Genomic DNA, 13,319 nt, shown 5'->3' on the forward strand with positions numbered 1-13,319 from the left:
AGCATTTCCAAGAGTTGATCTTTGCAACGCTGCTATAATGCAGGGATAACAACTTACATCACAGGTTTAAGAACAGGTTGACAAGGTGAAAACAAGAGCTCCAGCAGTTTTGGGTGCTTAGAACATGCACCTGACCCCTGGTGTCACAGAGCCCTGATTGTATATCAGACAAGCAAAGCTCCTGACTGCTTAAGCTACATCCCAGAGCAATTAACATTTCTGCACATCCCAATCAGGCAACTCATGCTGAGCACCAAGTGACAGAAATGCACAAGTGACTTCCTGCAGAAAAGCCGGCATGGCCAGCTGCTTCAAGCCAGGACGGCGTTGCGCTCCACTGTGCCTTCTCTGGAGTTTCCACATAAGGCCATCCTTTCTCTTTAGTTATACGAAGCAGGAGCCCTATGGAGAAGAGTTTCACTGCACTGCGCTGATTTGGAGAATAAATCTGCGCAGGGCATGAGGCAAGGATCAAGTGAAGACAGGATGATATGTAAGTAACGACTGTCACATTGCAGATGCATGACAGGACTAAATCTGCAGCTCCAAATCACAGCAGTGGAGCTTATTAGCTTTTGAGGACTTGATTTTATACCTACAGTCTGGATTCATAACGTACCCCCTTATTTCAAAATATTTTTTAAAAAAGGTCTTCTAACATCTGGACTTGTACCAGTGTTAAAACGTGCACCAGTAGCTGAATTTAAACCCCTTATGTCTGCAGTCCAGCTCTCTACCAAAAATAATTGATAGCAATAGCAGGCTGTTGCGATGCATGCAACTCACACTCACCCCATGGGTTTGACACATTTTCTCTGTGGTATAGTAACACAGAGACATGGGTCACTGAGGCTCAGGTCCAGATTTTGGAGAAAAGCAGCCAGTGGGCACAGTGTGAGCGCCTGTAATCCATCCCAGGCTTTTTCTCCTCTCCAAATGCCCCTGCTCCTCGTGCTTGTATCCCACTTTCTCCACCACCTGCTCTTCCTATAGCTATCCCAGCTGCCTGCACGCTGAGTCCTGCTTCACCTCCTTATTTCCCCTGCTCAGAGCTTCTTGGAGCTCTTGCTCTGTATTTTCTTCCAGCTCTTCTTCATCCTGTTTTTAGCCCTTTGAATTGGAATGTGTTGTTTCTCCCCATCTCCCTTGATGCTCTGGGTTCACCAGGCTACCTCTGCCTTTAGTGGCTGCACTCTTCAGCACAGAGGCCAAATTACGAAAATTTCTCTGCTTTTGTAGCAGACACTCCTAGCAGATGCTATGCAATTATTAGATGCCATATGCTTTTATAAATTACACTCAAGTGTATTTTTCAACTATCCTGCATTTTCAGACTGCTCTAAAATGTAAAAGATAATTATGCAGAGGTACAGAACTGGCACGAAAGAGTTGCAATGAGAAGTAAGGAGTTGGGCCAAGGCTGATCCATCTTACATGCACTGAGCTATGTCTCCCTTGCATCCTATAAAGACTACTAGATATTTAACCCAAATGCTGCAGTCCTGCGGTCCTACAACAAAACTTTGCACGTGCCGATCTGATTACCAGGTAAAATTCTGTGCAACAATCCAACGTGATGAAGGGTTAACTTCAGTACATGCTAATTGCATTTGAGGGCATCTACACACATTATGTGTAAGCTTTATTTTTGGCATTTCAGAATGAATCTGTCAAGCTAATGATATTCTGAGAAGGTCTTAACGTTTCGAGTGCCGTGGGAAGCACAGCACTGCCAACACCTGCAGCAGGTGGTAATGCTCCCGATAAGTCGGTGCTGAACCACTGAGCGCCAGCGTGCAGCCTTTTGGACAATACAAGCAGAGTCCAGCTCTTCTGAGCCGTCATACAGGGGCCTGCAGCTCGCTTCACAGTGGGAGCTTTGGACTTGGCTTCATGGCCACGTTCCAGCTCCGGCAATTCCATCTGAACCGGGTGTCCTCTGCCGCTTCTGCTGGAGGAGCACGGGAGCGCCTCGCTATTAAATGACAATAGTTCTCAAGTGAACGTGATGCACGTTGACATGTCTGGTGACAATGCACAGCAACACGTATGTGCAGAAAGTATCAATTACCATCCTGCCCATAAGCCTACTGGCAAGATTAAGCTAGATAAGGCATGCTGTGTCAACGGCAACAGCATGGAAGGACAACTCCAGCGCAGCCGGATCTGCTAGACAAAACCTTCTGCATAAGAACAAAGCTGTCTGTACAAGACTGGAGGAGAGAGATAGAGAAACCTGTCTGTCCATCTCACGATCAACAAAAAAGCAGCGAGCTTAAGCTAGGAGACAAAAAGCAACCCTACATTTTTAAGGCAAGCAGCATTCACCTCAAAAGGCCGAATTCCTGAATTTTAGATGGAAGATTTACATCTTTCAGCAATGTGAAGGTCTGTGGGATGCCGTGTTTTTTTTTTTTTAGACTCTACATAGTACGAGGTTTCACCAAGCTTCAGATTGGTACATCAGTCATAATAGAAATCTCCTTTCCCCCTGCCATTTCTTCCCCCTCCCCCACCTACCGCAGGCCACCAGTATCGCACTTGGAGACTGGAAGACAAATGGGCAGCTGCCTCTAGAGGCAATTGTGAGGAGACTAAAGATCAACTTGCAGCTGGCACTTCCACCCCCACCTCTCCTTAATACTTCAGTCCACTTGCTGCCAGACAAGGATCATGAGTCAGCTCCTAAACATATTCTCCTTGAAACAATAGCTATAGCTCTCCGCTGCAGCTATACAGCTCCGAGGAACATGCCACAGTTACAAAAACAAAAGGGCTGATTTTAACCTACAGCAGCCCAACACCAGAACTGAATGATATGAAAAGCATGCACTAAAGAATACTACGCTAAACCTGCAAGATTAGTAAAGCCAATTCTGACATGAAACAGGCATGAAGTCAGTGCTCTACTGAAAAATCTGCAGAAGCAGCAAATGCAAGTGTTTTCGGGGATACACGGTAAAGCAGATGGCTTTTGCATAAACCTTTTCAGCTACAACAGAGTGCGGTTTGATACCACAGCATTGTACGCTGCAGCACTAATTGGAGGGCAGAGGAGCCAATTTAGCCTTTATAAATTAGCTTTATCATAACCACAGGAGCAGCTCCCTCAATTCTGAGTGGCCACCACTCACAAACTCCTGCGTTCACAAAGGTGGAACTCCAGTGCTCATCTCTTGAGGACATTTTGAGAGGACCCCCTAGAAAGGAAAAAAGCTTCTTTTTGCAAGGACAACAATTCAGCTTACCAGCTAATCACACCAAACTCCTAACTTTTCTGTCCCAGGTGCTGTCAGATGATAAAGAATTCAAAGAAGAGGTAAGAAAATGCACTGAAGATTTCTTGGAACTAGATGTTAACTGATGAACCAGTGGTGACTACCAAACACTTAAAAGAACTGTGCACATAGTAAAGGTTAGACACGGAGAGTTTATGCCCATGAAAGACACCTTTAAGAAATATCAGTAACCAGAACATGCCTTATCTGAGACCCTCTGAGGAGATGTTGCTGAGAGAGCTATGGTGGAAGCTAACATTTTAGGAAACTTCAGTGAATGCTACGCTTACGTTTTTATTTCTAGCTAAGAAATAGGCAAAACCAGTTGTCCTTTCTCACCTCACCAGACTTTTTCTTACAGCTGAGTATTGCCAGTTACTTTGAAGAAGTCTCTAGCCCAAAACACCGACATGTCTTGAGTCACGTTGCCCTATAAGCCAGAAGGCATGTTGGAGAAAGAAATAAAAGACTAAATCATAACATGTTCAAAGAGACAGGACAATTAAAGAGAAGTCTGCTTCTGCAGGACCCCAACAGGTGTGTTTTGTGGAACTACACAACATGAATTAGAAAGTTCTACTGTTAATGCAGTGCATTGATTTTACCATCCAACAGAAACATGTAGAATGTATACATTCTGTATAAAAAGACAGCAGACTATATACATATGTATCTTTTAAATTATTTTATTTTATGTAAGCTAAAAGGAAATTTACACACTTAAATCTCAAAAGACCTTGGGCATGCACATTGACCTTTTTAGAGGTTCTTCTACATAGCTCTCTTTTTTCCATAGGAATTTCCCCAGACATTTACAACCCATAGTTTTTACTGTATATACAGCCTAAAACCATAGCAATCTATGATTATGTCATTTTACACTGTGCAAAATCAAACAGGAATAGTGGTACAACAGAACATAAAAAATTTCAACAGGTAAATTTCATTGTAAGACATTCATATAGTTTTGGTCCTTCTTTTCAAAATCAAACTGATTAAAAGCAGACAACCTTCTAATGACCCCCAAAAATCAAGTGTTCAGACAGGGATCCATAACTGGAACAAGAAGTTACTGACAGCATAACTTTCAAAAGGCTATATAGTGACAGAGCCATACTACTGAAGTTTAAGAACATAAAAATTGATCAGCCAACCAATCAACCAGGGAGAGGGGAAGGGGGAGAAGAAAAGGAAAAACACATCTTAAACTGGTTGAAACAAAATAGAAATTATTGGTTTTTAAAGAAACAACAATAACCGAAAAGCTGCAAAGGGACAATGTAACCTTTTTTTCCCCCCAGCAACATCCATTTTAACATATGCAGGAAAGAAAAGATGCTCAATGCAATCTGAAAACCTTTAAGGGGGACTTCACAGATTGTGAAGAATGAAGTTTTCATTATGTGTTTCCAGGATTTTTTTTTTTTTAACTTTTTAAAGTTTTGTAAGAAGGACACCACCAGTGTATTTCACAAAGACATAAATGTATACACCCCAGCACAAGAAAAAGAATAGATCTTCAAAAAGATTTACCCCCAATTATTTACATTTTTCTCTAATATAAATTTAGGACTCCAGTATGTAAATAAATATACATTACTATGTATACCTTTCTAGTGCTGCTTACCAACAAATCAGCTGAACTTTTATTTTATTAAAGCAAGATTGCTTTTACGACCCACAGAGGGAAGAAAAAAAATCAATAGAAAACGTCCAATTCACATCACTTTAGTCTACCTTTTCTTGGCAGCTTGTTGAAGGTGTTAATGTGGCTGGGAACATCAACACCTTGGCATGCATGAAAGTTAAGTCAGGAAGGCTAGAAATCACCTTGGCAGCCTCTTCACTAAGATGTTCTTCCTTTTTAGGCTTCCTGTTGAGAAGAAAAGAACAAAGTGCATTAATCCAGTACCTGATATCCCTTGGATTACTGAAAGAACCGCTGATTGAAGCTGTGTTCTGGCAGTTTGTCTCCCATTGACAGGCACTTCTGTAAGCTACTTGAAGGTAGTCTAATGTTATAATACCTGCTCGCCTACCAACAAAATGTTAATATAGAAAGTCATCAAAATGTTCCTGAATATTGTTGGAATACGGAGAAAAAAAATTCTATTCAGATGCTAATTTTTATATATATACACATTTTTTTTTGGCAGGTTCCAGTGTGCCATTCTGGGAGTGCTTACTTGAAGAAGTAACCATGCCCATATTCCAGGAATAAGACAATAGGAGCATTAGTTGTAAACTACTTAAATCCAGTATAATCTTTCAAAATAAAATGGAAAAAAATCTTGAAATGACATTAAGAAATTCCTAACTTACTTCTTAATACTTTTAAAATAAAAAGGACGTACTTATGCTGTGTTTCCGACATGACTGTACTCAGATTATGCATCATAACACTCTGTATCATGATCCACAAAGGCTTGTCCCCCTAGGGCTCATCAGCAGCAAAAGGTGGCTCAGAATTTGTAACTACTTGCTTTGAAGTGCAGCAGTACGTGTAGCCATAAGGATACATACAGCAGTCTGGGAATCACTGGAGTTTACTTTGCCTTTTGCATTATTCACAAGAATTACTGAGCGCAAATGAATAAAGAGGTCTGAATCCCACGTCGCTTGATTCTTACTATTATGCAAGAAACTCACATTTCCGAAGTAAAATGAAGCTTGGCTCAGTCTGCTACAGAAGACTCCCCCCTCCCCTGCCCAGGCACACATTTTACAGATGTCTGCCTTATCTTTGAAAAATGCTGCCTATCACTAGAAATACTCAGTTTTCCATCAAATGTAATTCCAGTTCCAAAAAGGCACCTGCTACATCCTGTAATGACATTAGAAATTCCACCTAAATAAGCTCCCCCATGGTTGGGGCAAAAAGCTGATACAAATGGTTTGAACCAAATAAACTGCTTTTCCCCAGAACACTTCAAACATTTCCTTTCTATATCTTTTCTTAGCTATAAAACTTTAAACTGAGCCCATGAGAGGGCAATCACACTGATCATGAAGCAGCATGTACTTGTATTTTCTTCTGTCAACACACATCAGGATTGTTTCCTGAACTGATCAGAGATCAGGGAAAAGCAGGGGCTACATGTTTGCTCCAGCAGCAGCCTCAGACTTTCTTAGCTAGGAGAAGAAAAAAAGGTCTGGAGTCAAACTCATCCTTGACATCACTGATCATCATGTTGACACTGAACTATCACTTTTGTTTGCTACTTGAAATCTCCTCTTGATGAAAGATCTCTAGATGAGGCAGCCTAGATACTATATCTGACTTTCCTTCACTAGAACAGCAATATTTTTTTTCCTCTGCTGCCGTGGAATTTCATGAGCCACTGACTAGGCAGATTACCAAATTCTGGAGGATAAACAAAGCTGTGCGCTGGATTTACTGAAGGAAGAAGCAGAGAGCCAATATGTGCCTCCTTCTCTAAAAACTTCACAGTCGGCTCTGTTTGCACTCCAAGGACTATCTCTGAGCTGTTGAAATGTGGCTGTCATCCACCACTGTGTTATCAGTATCTGGTGCCACTATTAGTAACCACTTACCACAAGCCTCTTAAAGGTACAAACTCCTGGTGATCAAGGACTAACAGCTAACAAAGGAGTGTTTGACAGAGGAAGCCAAAGGAAGAGGGCTGACTCAGAGATCTGCATTAAAAGGAGTTCCTGCAATTGTTAATCAGGCACCGAGATGGAGCTCACTCACTCCTTGCTATTTATATGCCTCTTCCTCCGCTGTGGCATGCTAAGAAATGGTACTGCTGGGTCACAGAGGCAGTGCTGCATTTTATTCGGTGATGGTGCAGAGGACCTTTATCACAGGACGATGCTATTGCTCTTGCTGCACCAGCCAGCCTCTGCAACATCCCCGTGGAACACGCACACCAGTGAGCCCAGTCAGGTGTGAATCCCACTGTGTTACTGAATGCTCTTTGCAATAATCGAACTACTTAATGTGCTCTGTAAAAAGTATCTATTAAAGGACGAGCTAACACACACAGCAAATGTTATTTAACTATGACCAAGTTACAGCTATGGATACAATAACTTGGTAATGAGACTCAAAAGCTTTTTAAAAATCATCTCAGTGCAAAGAGGGGCGAGACAGCCTAAAGTTTCATTCTTCAGTCACGAGAAGCAGGTTCCTCTGCAAGACAATAAAACTGGACACTGCATGTACCCTTTGTAGGCAACTGTCAGCACCTTCAGTAGCAAATATCACCACAGCAAACCCTAAACAATTACTTACTAACTCTCTAAAATGAAAAGACAAAGTAGCATCATCACTGCAGACTGTTTTTACCCTTAAAACTTAGCAAATTGCCTAATAACTCTGATGCCTTTTGACAGAGGCAAGAACCATGTCAGGTACATTAACTACAGTCACCACTTTTGCTGAAGAGGTTCCCACTGTCAAGAGATTGTTTTGCTAAACCTTGGTCTGTGGGTGGCTGTTCCAGAGCTTCTCCTCATGCACTCCTAATTTCTAGCTACTGTGGCTTACAGAATGGACACCCAAGGGGATTGTCAGTGGCACCTGCACTACCTCTGCCTGCTTGGGAACCAGAACTTGCACTTACTAAATCTTTAAAGGACCCAGCCCTGGCTCAAAACAGGGTCCCTGGCTATTCAGGTATTAAAACTACATTTTACAGGATACTTTGCCCCCACACGTCTTCTCTTGCACGAGGTTACAGTTCCTCCCAAGACAGAGGGGATACCCTTACGCAAGCAAATAATTGCAAGTCTCTCTACCTGTTGGCACAAGGTTTCCTTTTCAAAGGCATGTTAACACTAAACTGCAAGAAATTAGCCAAACTGAAAGGCAGGAAAATTGCTGGAAGAAAATTTAGCAAGAAATAGGGAATGCTTTGTCGATGAGTCACTGACACCTCACTGTTCTGTTTTATATTCCGACCCCTGCCTGAAGCATTCAGTTCTTTCAGGACTGCAGACAACTCTCATGTTTGCAAAGGGTTTTGTGGATAGCACCAGCAAGGCCAGGCTCTAGTAGCAACAATGAGCTGATTAGAGAAAAGCACTTTGAAAAACAACAATCACCCTGTAATTAAGAGTTAGCCTGCTCCATCCAACACCGCCCACAAGGAGTATTTCCAGTTTAAATGAGGGTTTTGGGCACTTCTTGGAAAGGCATCAGTGCTCTGCTTTCCTTCAAAAAGACAGCAGATAAGCTTTTGATCTCTGCCAATTGCATGGAACCGGGCAAGGCTGCAGAGTGTCTCCGTGGAACTGTACTGGATCCCTGACCTTCAACACTTACTGCTGCCAGCAAGGTTTCAAGTTCAAGCTGAGGGGGAAGTGTCCCCTCCTCTCCCAACAATTTCCTTCTGAGAAACTGCATTTCCAGCTTCAAGCGATCAGTTTGCAAGCAAAAGACTGAAATATTTCAGACAAAGACAACTCTTCAGGTGGCTTCCTACAGCCAAACAACAGTATTTTCACTCTAAACTTCATCCTCAGAGATCCTGAGTTCAGACAAGTTACAGACATGGGGTGGCCTTAGCACAACTGAAGTTGACACTGGCCACATCTTCCCTAATCACTTATCATGAATGGCTAATAGTCCATATTTCCAGGTTGGTGCATAAATGTCATCCTCGTTGAGCTGGTGGTATTTCACTAAGAATTAAAAAAAAATTCAAACCAAAACCATTTTTATTAGAAAAAGCTAACATACTGCAACACACTTGGCATACTGCTGAGATAAGGCCTCATATCTCTGAAGGTTTCTAGCTTGAAAAAGAGAAAAAAACAGACTGCTTTTCTTTCGGAGAACATGACATCAAAAAAGAAAAATACACTTCAGTTTTTTAAAATTCAGAGTTGACAAAAATATACAAAATGTACTGAACAGTAAAAAAGGTGCTCTAAATCAGGTAATCCCTGTGTGTGTCTGAACTTAATCGCCAAGTCTGAGGTGCCCAGCCTCTTCCTACAGCACATCTAGAACCTCTTCCTATCAGTAAGCAATGCTCTCCAGAACAGAGGAAGAACTTGGACACCTAGATGAAGAGCTTTAGCAGTGCAAATAAGAACTCTTAAGTGCAGCATGGAAGCACTGCAAAAAACCCAAACCCTTCGTATCAAAAAACACCAACATAGAAAAGTGAAGGTCAACATGCATTTAAGCAAAGCAGACTTCCCTGTTCCTTTGTAAAGAAAAAGTAAGCTAAGATATCTTAAAGCAAGCAAATAGGTGCAAATCTAGGAATGGGGATAAAATAATCAATATTGACACATTTGGAGTTTGTATGACCCTGCTGTGAGTTTGTGGCGATATTTAAACTAGACTTGGAATATATTACAAAAATATTTAAACTGCAACTATGTTTTCTAATCAGCCAAAGTCAAACTTTCCCACTAGTGTATCTTCAGAAAGAGTCTATGCACTCTGTGGACAGAAAAACAGGCAATCCAAAAGCCGAGACACAAAATGAGCACTGAGGTGTGGAGGTCCCTCTACTGGTTCTTCCTTGAAATTTCATGGCTTGTTGATCTTTTTTATTCAGTGTTCACTTTGAACACTTTCACTGTAGAGAAAATTATCGTGCTAGTTTTCCTATGAAAGAATATGTTTTAAAAGAGCTCTTGAAAATTATAGTTCTAGTCATTTTAAGAAAGCCAGCTATCTCCCACCATTATAAATCATTACATTTGCCATAACTCTCTTCAAGCCTGTTTCTTCTCTTAAGTGCTTTGCTGCATGGAAACTTACCTATTTAGTTTTAGAGTGCTGAATAAACCCTAAAACTCCCTTGTGAATGAGGCTATGTTATTATCTATTAATTGCAATGCAACTAATATTTGTTCCATGTCAAGGCACACACTTCCTCAACAATAGAAACATTTTACTTGGTAAGAATCACTCAGTGATTCTTTAATAGGCATAAACATAAACTACACATTAAGACAGTCCAGGATCCTACTCCTAAGATACACAATTCAAAAAATAAACCCAAAGAATACAAGTTTGTAAGTGGAGAGACTATTCTGTACCCGTTCAACAGACCAGACTTCAAGGAAGACATGTGACATCTAAAGCCTCTTTACATAGACTGTACCTATGAAAAAAAGTACAGAACTTCACATGAGATCTGTGAAGCAGAAAGGACATGCTAAACCAACTACAGGCTCATTCCTTAACTCACAACACCAAAATGAATCTGATGTTAGGTTACTGAAGTTTTGACAGCTGCTAGAAATCCATGGGAAGGGACAAATATAGTCATAATTATTAGTCAGTTTTATCATTTTACTTTTGGAACACTATCTATAAATGACACGGTGGACTATGGGGAGTCTTCTGTCAAAGTCCCAGGTCACTGAACTGCGTTGTCCAGGTTACCCTTCAATTCTTAGGAATTAGCTCTGTTCTTCAGAAAGTCACTTTCTGCAGTTCAGTTTTTGGCTTCAGCTTCTCAACTTATGTCCTGGTGACCTTTTTCTTTCAGCTCATGAACTGTCTCCTGTCTTGTTTTAGAGTTCCATTGTAATTTGAAATATGAACTATAGTACTATGAATTTCATATATAAATTATTAGATTTAAGCCTTTTGATCATTCAAGAACTTCTGACGTAGAGCAGCACGCACATTCACTCCTCATGTTTCATGTCACCCTTAGAAAATGAAAAAAAAGGTGCAAAAGCAAGTATTTACCTTGTGGATGTGCTCGCCTTCTCCACTGTGGACATGAGTCTTGCAAACGCATCAGTCACTCTGTTGCTTGCATTGGAAGTTTCCAGTTTTGAGGTTGTCAATTCATACAACTCAGGATCCACACCTTATAGTATAAAACGATAATCAGTGATGGTTGGAGGCATGTATAGCCATAATTAGCCACAGCCCAACTTGCTAGAGACTGTTTTCTGTAAACATCTGAATCATTTATAATTTCAAGATACACAAAAATAACATGACAGAACACGTCTGCATTTCTGAATCACCGTTCTCTCTCCCCACCCTTTTTCAGTAGCTTTTATAGTTGTGCTACAAAGCACACATACATTGGATCAAGTCTGGCATACAAGGTCTCAGTCTAAGAGTAAATAAAACAAATTTGATTTACCTTTTAGAGTGAAACACCTGTAAAAGTGTCACCTGTGCTACAATAGATTGTTTCAATTACTTGAACTCAACTGTTCATATTAAAAGAATGGTGCATGTTAATAGGGACTGGCTCTTTAAAACAAGAGATCACACACAACACTGGCATGCATTAGAGTGCATTTAGTATCTTGCTTTTCACAAGAGGTTAAATTTTTGAGTGGAACAGCATTAAAAATATTATATACTAATATGTGTAACACTACCAAAACTTTTAGTCTGTGCTTCCTTTTCATCTTTCAAGTATTTATAAAGCACAAAGCATCTGGATGTTTCAGCCTTGATCTCCTAGTTTCAGATATCTTAAGTCAGATGCTAAATTTTGACATCACATATATTGCGAATGGATTTCAAATCTGATCAGCAGAGGTAATTCTGAAGACAATACAAACTATGGAAACCTGCATCCAAAAAAATACATATGTATGGGGGAAATTCTACCTGTTTAATATCAAGCATCAGATCTCAGTAGGAAGTAGCTCTAGAATTTGCAGATATTAAGTATCTTTTCTTTAAAAAGTCTCTAATAATTAGAATTATCAAAATGAATCAAAAGAGACTGTTAAAGCACATTTTGTTGCTCAGAAGCATTTTAAACTGGTGATGTTCCTCTAGTTACAGTTTCAGCTTGTTTATGCTTTATGGATTTAGATGAAGAGTACATATGCATCATCCACGAATGTTTTTCAAAAACCAGTGTGGAATTTTTGCACAGAAACATTGTGTTTTATAGACACCTAAATTCTAAACAAATGTAACACTAGTGCCAGCTGGTTTGGACAACACAGAAGCATTTCATACTACTGCAGAACAAATGCTGCAAATACTTGGATTTGATGATTCCACGTAGCTGCCTAACATGAAAACAGCTTTTATAAACTGACGCGCTGGTGATTTTACTCAGTTTACTTGCCTGGATCAAGACGCTTTTAGAAGTACTCATGAAATACTGAAAGATTACTAAACTAAAAAACAAAACAAAAAAAAGCCTGTGCCTATTGTCCTGCCTTTTCCACTCAGTACTTGCAATACATGTGCAAACAGATGAGGTTAATAATCCTCATGCCTGCTTTGTGTGAACTCTCCCCAAGCAGTCTCTTGACCATTTGTCATGTGTGCACACATTAAGTACCCTTTCATCGTTAGGAAACTAAGCTGACCAAAAAGAAAAATTAAGAAAATCATCTGGTTAAGCTGGAGGGCAAGATTTGTTCCATTTAATAATATGAGTTGATTAGAAATTAATCAGCTCTCCTTTCAACTTAGATTTTTTTTAAGTCTGGATTTTCAAAATTAATTTCATCCAGTTTCGTGCAAAACACCAAAATACGTGCTGTCCTGAGACCAGTATACCAAGACTTTAAGTATTGTCAGATGTTTACAGAACTTGTAAATAGTAAAAAGCCCAGCTATTCCATAAAATATTCATTTCCAAATAGGGAGAAGAAGACTTGAAGAAATACACTTTGACTTGCAGAAGCCTGCGAAATCCCATTAAGGTACAAATTGTAAAACAACTGAAACAAGGCGTCCTTTGACATGCAACTCTGCTACAAATGTTAAATGCAACCTTCTAAGTTACATCATTTAGGTATTCACATTTATGGTCCTGAATTCATTTTAATTGTAGTGCAATGTTACTGCTCAATATAATATTCTTTAGGTACCTCTTACTCAGCTACATCTATGTTAAACTATAAACATGAAAAATAAAACAATACACTAAATCTTTGGGAATATACTATAAATGAGTTAACTCCCTGTTCATGAAGTAGAACACAAAATTTAATTAAAAGTGGTTTTGGCTACTGATTAAATCAGACTGAGAAGAACACAGCGCAGATCTGTAGTAAGTAAAATTAAGGTCTTCAGAGAAAGAATAAACTTCTGTTACTGATAAAAGTTTC

At 40.0% G+C, this 13,319-nt stretch overlaps 1 protein-coding gene across 4 annotated transcripts in view; it reads right to left on the minus strand.

Annotated features, from left to right (window-relative positions):
- Positions 1–3,948: 3,948 nt before the first annotated feature.
- Positions 3,949–13,319, minus strand: part of AFTPH (aftiphilin) — a 46,633-nt gene continuing 37,262 nt past the window's right edge. For 3 of the 4 annotated variants that reach the window (XM_082048825.1, XM_082048826.1, XM_082048824.1), the window contains 2 exons: positions 10,966–11,089; positions 3,949–5,151 (listed from right to left, as the gene is read on the minus strand). In XM_082048825.1, coding sequence (XP_081904951.1) covers positions 5,007–5,151; positions 10,966–11,089 — 269 coding nt within the window. In that variant the 3' untranslated portion in view covers positions 3,949–5,006. The remainder of the gene's footprint in view (positions 5,152–10,965; positions 11,090–13,319) is intronic. The other variant, XR_014183689.1, reaches the window with a different exon arrangement.

The sequence above is a fragment of the Streptopelia decaocto genome (assembly GCF_964273445.1).
Source record: "Streptopelia decaocto genome assembly, chromosome: 3".
Taxonomy (NCBI): Eukaryota; Metazoa; Chordata; class Aves; order Columbiformes; family Columbidae; genus Streptopelia; species Streptopelia decaocto.